Source organism: Podarcis pityusensis (genome assembly GCF_964106645.2).
Source record: "Podarcis pityusensis genome assembly, chromosome: 17".
NCBI lineage: Eukaryota > Metazoa > Chordata > Lepidosauria > Squamata > Lacertidae > Podarcis > Podarcis pityusensis.
Window position 1 is genome coordinate 8,734,051 of NC_138042.1, and position 11,627 is coordinate 8,745,677.

The following is an 11,627-nucleotide window of genomic DNA, read 5'->3' on the forward strand; positions in this document are numbered from 1 at the left end:
CGCAATTGTCTGTGCTACATGCAGGCTTTCCCCAATATAATAATTTGATTCCAGTAAAGCTGTCTTTTCCTGCTTGTGCAACTGTCTCTCATATATCCTACCGAAGCCCTTATGATTATAACAATTGTTATATTAGTCCTGCAGCCTATATCATTATTAGCCTCTTCTGCCCCAACCATGCTGCCTTTGTTTGCTGTTCATTTGTGGTTGCTGTTTTTCAGTCCAGGTTGTGTCTCTATGCTTTATGCCAGGGGTCAGCAAACTTTCAGCAGGGGGCCGGTCCACTGTCCCTCAAACCTTGTGGGGGGCTGGACTATATTTTGAAAAAATAATAATGAACGAATTCCTATGCGCCACAAATAACCCAGAGATGCATTTTAAATAAAAGGACACATTCTGCTCATGTAAAAACACCAGGCAGGCCCCACAAATAACCCAGAGATGCATTTTAAATAAAAGGACACATTCTACTCATGTAAAAACACGCTGATTCGCAGACCATCTGCGGGCCAGATTTAGAAGGTGATTGGGCCAGATCTGGCCCCCAGGTCTTATTTTGCCTACCCATGATCTAAATTGTACTGGCAGATCTCTAGTTAGATGGCGAATACTGTAATTGGAAAGGAACCTGGATCTACAGCACTCAAAACAGGTGCCTACCACCCCCCACACCCTCCCCCAAATTGCTGGGGCTGGAAGAGCAACAGTTGCTTCCACACCTGGCAGCACCATAAGAACACACCTGGAAGATTAACACATTTCTTAAATAAAAAAATACCTTCCTGTAGCACCTTAAAGACCAACTAAGTTAGTTCTTGGTATAAGCTTTCGTGTGCATGCACACTTCTTCAGATACACATTTCTTAAAGCATAAGTTTTCCTGGACTACAGTGCACTTCATCAGATGCCTCATGAGATGTTGTCCTGCCTAATAGAAATGTCTTGGGGATGGAGGCGGGGTTGTAAATCTGCTCAGTGAGGAAGCCCACCAAGTGACCTTATACTAGATCATCTGCATGGGCTTTATAGATTCATATAGTTTGCTGACCCCTGATTTAGATAGTGCCTGGCTAGACAGCACAAGGCTGATTCAGCTGTTCACTGTGCTTCCTTGGTGTGCTTGTTAGTGCTGGGAACACATTCTGCATATGGCTATTCCAGTTAACGCGTTGGCTCGGGAGGCGCTGGGGTGGGCGTGGGAAAGATTGCCGTGAACTGGCCCTTTAAAGCCCCGCTGGGCTCACGTGGGGCTGTTGCGAAAAAAAAGAAAAAAAGATCGGGTGACGCATCCACGGCGGAGGGGAGGGGGGCGGCTCCCCCCGAACGCGTGGTCGTGCCTCATTGGCCGGGACCGGCGGCCAATAAGAAGCAGCCATCTGGGACGCCAACGTTCGGGGGTGCCGCCCAGCCCGCCGCGCTGCCGGCGGACCAATGGAGGGGCCGGGGCCGCGCGGCCGGGGCCGGATGGAGCAATCGGAGCGCGGCGTGGGCGGGCGTTCGGAGGAGAGCCCTATAAAAGGGCACCGAAAGCTCCTCGCCGGCCGCAGTTGCTCTGTCGTCGGTGTCCGTCACCGAAGCTTTTGCTCTTCTTGAAAGGGCCGCCTCGCGGGGAAATAAAATCTAAGCAGGGAGATGGGTCCCTTCTTCGCCTTCTGCTCTCTGCTGGCTCTCGCGTCGGCCGGGCCTGCCCAGTACTTCAGGGAGGAATTCGGGGACGGAGGTGAGGGTCGCTGCTGGCTGGCTGGGGGGCCGGGTTGGAGGCTCCCGGGGGCCGGGTGGGCTTCCCTTGGGCCGCGGGGGTTCGGGCCTCGCTTGGGGCTGTGCCGCCTGAGGAGAGGCTTAGAGGAGGCGGCGGCGGGGGGGGGGTCGATGTAATTGCTCCCCCCCCGCCATCTTAGGAGGCTCTGCCCCCCCCCCTCGAATTGTCAAGTGTCGTATGACAGGATCGCGATATTCGCCTTTCCTTGCAGCCCTTCCGAGTATTTCCACGCGATGCGGCTTCGTGAGGGTGGACGGGGTCGGCGTTATTCCCATCTTGGGGGTGGAGGGGTGGGCCCCGAGGGGTGGAGGCCCCTCTGCGGCTTAGGCCAGCAAAGGCCGAGGCACGACTGGGAGCGGGCCGGGTTTCGGTTTCGGGGAAGTGGGGGGGGGGGGGGGCGAGCGCTGCAGCTGTCAGAACCAGGAGGAAGAAAGCGTCCCTTAAGGCTGGTGTAGGGAGTGAAAAGGGGCTTGCTTGCTTCCTTGGGAGCTCCAGGATCCTGTCACATGAAGGGCAGGATGTAGAGAGGAACGTATGGCTTCTCCCCCCCCCCCCAGGTAAAAATGGGTATCTAAGAAGCCTTGCACTTTAAGAGGGGGAACTTGTGCGAAGCATGCATTCATTCTGTCACACTCCTTCCCATTTTTTCAGGAGCAGCTCAGCCTGCCAATACTCTTCACATTTCACAGGAGCAGCTTCATATGCTGCCTTTGAGTTGCTGTTTTTAAGAGCCTCGCTTGAGAGAAGCTAGCAGATGTGATGGAACCTGCTATAATCCCCCCCCAACACACACACATGCATACACATTGGGGAGGATGCCACCTTAACTGCATGTGTGACAAGGACGTAGGTCTTGTTGTGTCTAGTCTAGACCTGGGATGCGATGGGGAGTTGGTAATTAAGGCATAATCAGCAGGGGCCATGGGGATATAGAACACGGACTAAATAGATCGCTGTGGGGATGTCTCTAGAACACACAGACCGCCCATTGCTGGAGTATCGAAAATGACAGGTGCATCCTGGTGTAGAGAATTGAAAAGCAGTGTAGATACTGCCAGCTGGTTTTTCTCTTAAGAACTCTACAAAAATGTGGTTTTCGTGTTATGTGCATGGCAATAAGGATAGAAATGGGTGTTGGTGCAAGATAGGAGTGGAAGCTGTTTGGATTGTTTCAGCACCTCAATACTAGTTTTTGGTATACCACTGCTGGAGTCAACTATTGTCCAGTAGAGCCTTTTGATAATACAGTTAAAATTGCCAGTATTGAGGCCCAGCTGCTGTGGAGCGTCTGACATGCATTTTCTTTTGTTCCTCTTTGTAGAGATTTAAGCTGCAGTCTTCATCCATTTAACTTGGAGTAAACCATGTTTAACACATTGGCATATGGTTTTGACACATATAGGATTATGTCTTAATCATTTCATTTGTGGATCTGAACACTTTTAATTACACATTTTTTAATTTTTCATAGCAAAGCAGTTTCATTAGAAAGCCATGCAGTTGCAGTGCCCTGTCTTAAATGGGACCAGTACCCCAAAAGTGAAGGTGCTAATACTGCTTTTCTGTTGTAGCATATTATATGTAGGCAATTTATGGCAGATAGAAATTAGGTAGATCATTTGCATTTGCAGTGATCAGGCAAAGCATGTTCTTATTCACTGCTGAAATTGTTGCCAGGATTTTGCAGGTTAAGACAAGTGTTTTATCTTAACAAATTCTAGTTCAGTTTGTGTTCAATGTGTTAACTTACACATGATCAGAATTTGCTCATTTTTTGCATTTCACCCTTTTAATGAGCTATGGGTCAAATTCATGTTGCCAACTTGATCTTCCACAACCTTGTGAAGTAGATCTGGCTGGGTGGAAAGATCAAGGGAACCCACAAAAACAGGACCATTTAGTAAACCACAATTCACTAACTTGGTGCATGCCTGCTGGGGAATTGTGCTCCCAAAATACCTGGTGTGAGCCAGATTGGCAAGAGCTGCAGTAGCCAACAGGGGAAGTCATCTAATAACAAGTAAAGCAGAATCAGCATACAGATTTCATATGCATCACAGCATTGAAAAGGGATTGGGATGTTGGCCACATATAAATCTGTCACAGCCCATTATATGCTAAATCACTTCAAGCAAAGTAGATGTTGTGTTGGGCATTTGTCCTGAGACTGTCTTGTCCGGGGACTGCCATTACATGTCATGGCCAAGAGCAAGGTTTTGGACCCAGCTCATACCTGTAGTCATCATACCAGATAGTCCATTACTGTATCCATTTTAGCTTGCTTCAAGTTGAGTGGTAAGTTGATTTTAAAAGATTCAAGGTGGGGCCTGAACTTTTGCAACCAAAACTGACTGATTTTGACTGACGTTTTGCTTCCTTGTACAGGGTCACTGCAACATTGCAAAAACGTTGTAAGCTTGTTGCAAAAATTATTTTTGTAACTGAACAGAAAAAAATGTTTGTGCCACATGTTGCATTTGAATGGTTTTATTTGCCCTCTGTGGTCTTGGGAGCATTTGTAGCCCAGTGTTAACCAAATGTATGTGGTGAATCATTGTAGCTCTTTAGTTTCAAAATGTGTTCCTTTCGTTCCTTTTAGATGCCTGGACAAACCGTTGGGTAGAATCAAAGCACAAGTCTGACTATGGTAAATTCAAGCTTACTGCTGGCAAATTCTATGGAGATGCAGAGAAAGACAAAGGTAAGGAGATGTTCTGGAGGACTGTGTTCTCTTAATTCAGTCACAAATGGAGTCCTAAATCTGAAGGTGATGATTGCAGTGTTGCACAGGATCAGGCTTGCCTTATTAAATGGTAGTATATCAGGCCATCCCTGAATTTTCACTTGCCACAACTTTTGTAGACAGACTTGTAAACATTGGATTATTTTTCCACTTCTGGTCCCCCAGGTAATAAAAAACTTGAGAGGGTTTCTGTGAAGGAATTGTGTAATCAGATTTGCACACTATTGTCATCTATAATGATATCCCTGTCTCTTATATACACCTTGACTGTGTTTCATCTTCCCAGGACTTCAGACAAGTCAGGATGCTCGTTTCTATGCACTCTCTGCTACCTTTGATCGCTTCAGCAACAAGGATAAGACCCTGGTGGTCCAGTTCACAGTGAAACATGAACAAAACATTGACTGTGGAGGTGGCTATGTGAAACTCTTCCCCTCAACCCTGAACCAAGAGGACATGCATGGGGATTCTGAGTACAACATCATGTTTGGTGAGTGCGCTTGCTTGAAATACATACTTGTCTGGGCGGTTGCTAATCTGTAAGGCTGTAGGAGGGGGTCAACAAGAGGCCCATGCGGCAAATTGAGGGTTGGTGCTCCTTCCCTTGGGCCTCCTCCATGTATGCTAGTAAATGGACATGATGGTGTTTGGTTTTTAGAGGGCAGGGGGTATAGCCTTGCATGGTGCTAGGCAAGCATTGGAAACCCTTCTACAACACTTACATCGGTCTGCTTTTGGAATGGCACCTAATTTGAGAAATATCGTTTGTTATTGGGGAATGATTAAGCTATGCAGTAGTGAACTGAGTATTTTCTGTATTCTTGTAAGTGGGCATTGTGGTGTTAGTCTGAGACTGAACTGAATGCTTGCTGCCCACTTTTGATCGTCTGGGTGTGGTCCCCCATTTTAATTCTGTTATGAATCCTATGCCCTTTGTCTCCAATGCAGGTCCTGATATCTGTGGCCCAGGTACCAAGAAAGTTCATGTGATCTTCAACTACAAAGGCAAAAATGTCTTAATCAATAAGGACATCCGTTGTAAAGTGAGTGTCTGGAGACCTAACCGAGCAGTCCTTTTGAAATTCTGATCCTAGAAAGAAAGCAGTATGGCTAAAAATGGATAGAATTGATATTTAATTAAATCAAACCAGATATTAGGTTGTATTCCCCAAAGTTATTGTTGGACTGCACCCAATGAGATCACTGGTCATTATTTTCAATGGAGCTACTCTGCGTAGGCCTACCATTGGGAAGAATTTTTTTAATACTGTACGAAATTTCTTACTAATTTAACATTGTTGGTGCTCTGTGACATACATATATATAGGGAGAGAGAGTTAAATGAGGCTTTTGTCTAAATTTATACTTTTGTTCATTTAGCAGATGCAACTATTTACATTCTAACATTCATTTTTATATCATTAAAATACTACTCTGAATCTACCCAGAAACTTCAGCCTTGCCTCAAACAATTGTGGGCATTTAATTGTTTGGAAATAGGAGAATTGCCCAGTGTGCAGGTTTTGACATTTAATTGTTCACCATTGAGGCTCTATGGGAATAATGCACTCCCCATAGGTTAAAAATGAAAGCATGCAAAATGTATTCAGTGTGATAGTGATGCAAAGCCTAGTTCTAAAAATGAAGCTGTGTAAATAATACTCTGTTTAGTTGTAAATTAACATGGTTTAGTAGTCAGACTTGTGCCATAGTTTAGGAAATGTATGCAGTATCAGTGGGAAGCTTGACTTAAATCTGCCTTTTTTTTCTTGCTGAAAAGCATTCCACCCTAGGCTAAAGGGAATCTGTTATCCTCAGTTTTAAGCTGTTTCCTTTGACAGGATGACGAGTTTACACATCTTTATACCCTCATCGTGCGGCCTGATAACACATATGAAGTAAAGATTGACAACAACAAAGTGGAGTCTGGCAGCTTGGAGGATGATTGGGATTTCCTGCCTCCCAAGAAAATTAAGGATCCAGAGGCAAAGAAACCAGATGACTGGGATGAAAGAGCAAAGATAGATGATCCTGAAGACACAAAACCAGAGGTTAGTGTGTACTAGTGGTGGTATAGCACCAACAATATGCACAGCACTTAAGAGCAATGTAAACAGATGTAAACAGAGGCACCAGACTTGAAACCAGAGTTTCAGCTGTGGGGTAGACAATAAGAGGGAGCTGGGGAAATGGTTACGTTCTTTGTGAGTGGGTGAGAAGAGATTGTGACACTGTAGCTTCAACTGATAGCTGTGCAGAATCATAGAATTGTAGAGTTGGAAGGGACCCTGAGGGTCATCTAGCCCAACCCCTGCAATGCGGGAAGGCAATACTGATCTTGGTTGGGTGAGAACGTTGCCTAATACCTGTTTCCCCCCCCAACTTGTTTTCAGGACTGGGATAAGCCAGAACATATTCCTGATCCTGATGCCAAGAAGCCTGAGGACTGGGATGAAGAGATGGATGGCGAGTGGGAACCACCAGTAATCCAAAATCCAGAATACAAGGTAAATAGTGGCTAAGGCTGCAGTGTTGGATGTTTTCATTTTTAAAGCCACATCACCAAACTCCTCACTTAAGTGCCTCTAATTAATTAAGACTTCTAAAAGAAAGCAGTCTTAGAAGCCTTATGTGGAATGTACACATACATGTATAAGGTTTAATTAAAACTGGAATTAATGTAAACCATTCATTTTTTATTCTTTTGTCCCTTCCATGCTTAAGTTATCAAACGTCCTGGCCCACAAGTATTGGAGATTTATTTTAAAAATGGCTCTGTGTGTCAGTTGTAATAGGTTCTGGATTTCCTATATTTTTTATTATATTTTTGCAGGGGGAGTGGAAACCTCGTCAGATAGACAACCCCAACTACAAAGGGAAATGGATTCATCCCGAGATAGATAATCCTGAGTACACTCCGGATCCCGACCTTTACTTCTTTGAAAACTTTGGTGTCATTGGCTTGGACTTGTGGCAGGTGAGTTCTTGAAACAATATCCCACTTCTCCATGCTCAGTTCACAACAAACAACATAAGAGAAGCTACCACATTCATATACCTGGCCAGAAGCTTACTATTAAAAAGTTCAGGTCAGATGTTAAGCATAGAAGAATGTTATATAAGGATGCAAGTTTGCATAGTTTCTTGTTTTTCCAGTGCTTCCTGCCCCAACATCTGAATGTATTCTGGATTTATTGGTGGCATTCCTGACTTTCAGGATTGTTGTATATACTCCTGTTGTGTATGCTTTGATGACATAGAAAACTATAACTTAACAGAAAACATATTAACTTGATAGCTGCCAATTTTCTCAAGCATTCATTTATAGTGGGGAAGCAGGATAAAAATTATTGAAATAAGTAATATAAATGTTAATAGAAGTTGTGAGCAGTCTCAAATCTAAGGCAGTTTTGTGTCCAAACAGACACCAAATTACAGGAATACCATAACTATGATGTAATAAAAGAGAACATATAAACAGTCTTTATCCAAGACTGTAATAGTTATGCTATTAAGGTGGTCTTGATTCAAAATGTGGTATCAAAAGCAGCAGCTGCCATTGGCAATTTTGTGATGTCTTATTCTGTGTTCAGCTGCAGGATTTATGAGAGAAAGGTAGAGTGTAAATACTTAAATGAACCTGGAGAAATTATGGCTGATTTAAAGACCAACTTACAGTGTGATTGGAAATGATGCTGAAACACTTCATTGCTTTATAAGCTGTCCGAGAAACCTAGAGTTATGTAGAAACATTGGAGCTCATTGTTGTTGTTTGCTACAGGTCAAGTCTGGCACCATTTTTGACAACTTCCTGATTACTGATGATGAGAAATTTGCTGAAGAAGTTGGCAATGAAACCTGGGGTGCCACTAAGGTGAGGAGTCATTTTTCTAGATCTTATGGCCAGGGTCGTCACCACATCATCTTGTTTTACCTAGGTTTTGTAAAGTGCTTTAAATGAATAATCATCTCCAAATTGAGCAAGTTCCAGATTCTGAGCTTTAGAAACTGCTATGGACTATGTTAAAATGTTGAGGGTGACTTTTGGCTTCAATCTCATTCCTTCTATGATACATCATCGAAAACCAGTTTGAAGTCCATATTGTGCTACTGGTTTCATAATTTTTGACCTTGCAAAATACGTGAATCCTGGTGTGTGTTGCAAAAATCGCAATGTGGGGAAAACTATGAAGCCAACCAATGCTTCTCTCAATTCCTGCAGCCCGTATTAGCTCTGCTTGCTCAGCTCTGCCCTGCCTCAAGCAGGGGGCAGTGAATCATAAAAGCAGGCGCTGGCAAAAATGATACAGGAAAAAACCATGAAGCCAGCCAGTGCTGTTGCATCCTTATACTGATATACCACAATGTTTGTAATGTCACAGTATTTAGCTAGCAATATGGCACACTATTCAAAACCAAATATCATCCAGCCCTACTGTGGGGGGTAGGTCTCTTTCAACTCTGATTCTATTCTGAGATCAAATTTGTTTTCAACTGCTTTTATTTTGCTGCCCCTTACTTTTTATCATTACGTATGTTCTTTAATACTTCATGATTAGCCCTGGAAGTATAGTATGCTGAAGGGTGGGATATAGAAAACTAAGCTAGTTGGTGGATCCAAGCCAAGGCTCAGGCTTCTCTATTCAATAGCTAGATGCCTTGTCAAACACAGGGGTAAGGTATGGAAGTGATGGCCTTCCCCCGTTCATATGTGAGCAACTCCCCATTTACATGGAGAAGTTTCATTCAGAGGCACTGCGTCTGTCAATGGGATGTTCATAAGCCTGCCCTGTTCTGCCCCCTTGCCAATTGTGCACAAATGGGAAGTTGCCAGCCTAAATATGGAGGTTTGATTTTTGGCTTACTATCCGTTGATGTATTTGTTCATCTATCTGCCCTCCATGAGTTTTAATTATGGAATGAACAAACACTCAAAGCTTGTAGCAATCGCCTAACTTCTGTAAGTTATATGTTCTATGACAATCATTGCTGAGAGATGAGGGCAGCTGCATGGTTTTCAAGCCTTTAGCACCATACTACTGAGTCCTACTTAACATGATAACCTCTATTCAAGAACATATATCCCTTTAAATTGTCACTAGGATGCTGAGAAGAAAATGAAAGAGCAGCAGGATGAGGAGCAACGAAAGAAGCAGGAGGAAGAAGACAAGAAGAAGAAAGAAGAGGAAGGAGACGATGAGCCGGAGGGTGAAGATAATGAGGAGGATGAAGAGGATGAGGAGGAAGAGGAAGAAAAGGATGAGGAGGAAGAAACAGATGGCCCACTGAAGGATGAGCTGTGATTAGGGGTGGTTAGGTGTGCTTGTTGGCTGAGCCTCGCCCTGGGCCTGTACCATGCAGTCTGCTTGGTTGAACCCAACAAAGGAGAGGGGATAACAGTAATGTCTCTATGAGACAAAAGAACTTTTTTTTTATTGGTGTGTTTGTTTGTCTTAACCCTCTTCCCAAATGTCATCAGTTATTCATTCATGTGTGTAGAGGGAGAACTAGAACCTGCGTCCTAAGGTGGCTAACTGTAGGAACATAACCCTTTGAAATGGGGATGATGCCATTGACCATCTTTTTTTTTTTTTAAAGAATATGGCCACTTTTTCACAAAAGTTTGACTCCAGTCACCCTCCAGAAATGGATGTCCATAAAGCAGAACTCCCCTGTATTGCCTGCCCTTTTGCTTATCCTTTTAAGATACTTGAAGCTCCAAATGGTGGTTTCATACTTAAAAGGGGTGGGATACCTGGGAATGGAATATTAGATGGCTTCCAGGAGAACAAAATTGAGACAACCAGTATTGTATGATGTGTAAGACAATGGATGTTGACATCCTGTCTTGTTCTAAGAGTAGTACCGGTCACTTTTGCTGCTGTGCTCATTAGACAAATCAGGTGCTTTTTAAAAAAGCACAAAGTGCAATGGGCAAAGCAAACTATTACTTTTAACCCAATTTGGATGGCACCCTTAGCTTTTAGATATTTCATATGACAGCCTTGTGTGTGTCAGGGTGTGGTGGTGGTCATTGCAGAGCTTCAGCTGGAGGATCACTAGGGGTGGGGGGTGATAAATTTCTGCTTTAGATGTGTCCGGGCAGAGAGCTAGGAACTGAAGAGCCTATGGAGGCAGAGACTAACACGAGGAGTCATCTCACTTGTTCACACTTGAATGTATGGAAGATTGAAGAAAATTTCTATTAAATTAAACTTCATGTCTGGCCCATAAATAGATTTGTTGTGTTGTACTGTGTTTGGATGATCATTGTACTCTGAGCTACTATGTGCTCCATAGCAAAGCAAGGTCACTTGCCAAAAAGTGGCTTAAGAGTATATAAAATTATACTTTTGAAAGAGAATATAGGATAGTAGAAAATAAATGATAGCATGGCTACTCTCTAGTTGACTCTTACCTGAAGCTATCATCCCATCCTATGGAAAGCTGCTGTGGCCTGTCCTTGTCAATGAGGAATTGAGTTACTTTCTAGCACAAGGTTTTCCTTTTAGAATACCGTATTTTTTGCACCATAACACTCACTTTTTTCCTCCTAGAAGTAAGGGGAAATGTCTGTGTGTGTTATGGAGCGATTGCCTGCGGGTGGCAGGGGGGATCTGCTGCAGCCGTGAGCAGAGGATCCATGGTTCCCCTTCCTTCCCTCCTCCGTGGTTACAAAGCATGGATCCTCAGGATTTTTGCATTGGGCTACTCCAAACTCACTGTCAGATCACATGTCTGTGGCCACAGCATGAACCACAAAAATCATATATCCACTATTTCGTTTAGAATATTTTTTTTCTTGTTTTCCTCCTCTAAAAACTACGTGCGTGTTATGGTCTGGTGCGTGTTATAGAGCGAAAAATACGATAATCACTTTTGAGTATTCAGCCTTGCTTTGGTGAAGTTCCCCCATATGGAAGGAAAGCTATGGTCAGTGTCCTTGTCACGTGACTGGGCTCCCATTCAGTACAAAATTCTAGACCTGCTTCTGCTGTCTGAAATCAACATCATTGCTAACATTTAGAGCCATTCTTTCACCTGGCATGCAAATGTAACGGCTGCCTTTAATACCCTACAGAGAGGCAAAGTCAGTAGCTGATGCTGTACTGCACAAGGACCTTG

The 11,627-nt window shown here is 43.8% G+C and overlaps 1 protein-coding gene across 1 annotated transcript; it reads left to right on the top strand.

The window, feature by feature from the left end:
• The first annotated feature begins 1,532 nt into the window (after window positions 1-1,532).
• Window positions 1,533-10,737, top strand: CALR (calreticulin). Its single transcript, XM_080988427.1, has 9 exons — window positions 1,533-1,720; window positions 4,359-4,460; window positions 4,789-4,992; window positions 5,451-5,545; window positions 6,344-6,553; window positions 6,896-7,009; window positions 7,336-7,479; window positions 8,284-8,376; window positions 9,605-10,737. The coding sequence occupies exons 1-9, from the start codon at window positions 1,633-1,635 to the stop codon at window positions 9,803-9,805; spliced, it is 1,251 nt and encodes a 416-aa protein (XP_080844553.1). The 5' UTR covers window positions 1,533-1,632; the 3' UTR covers window positions 9,806-10,737.
• Window positions 10,738-11,627: the final 890 nt, after the last annotated feature.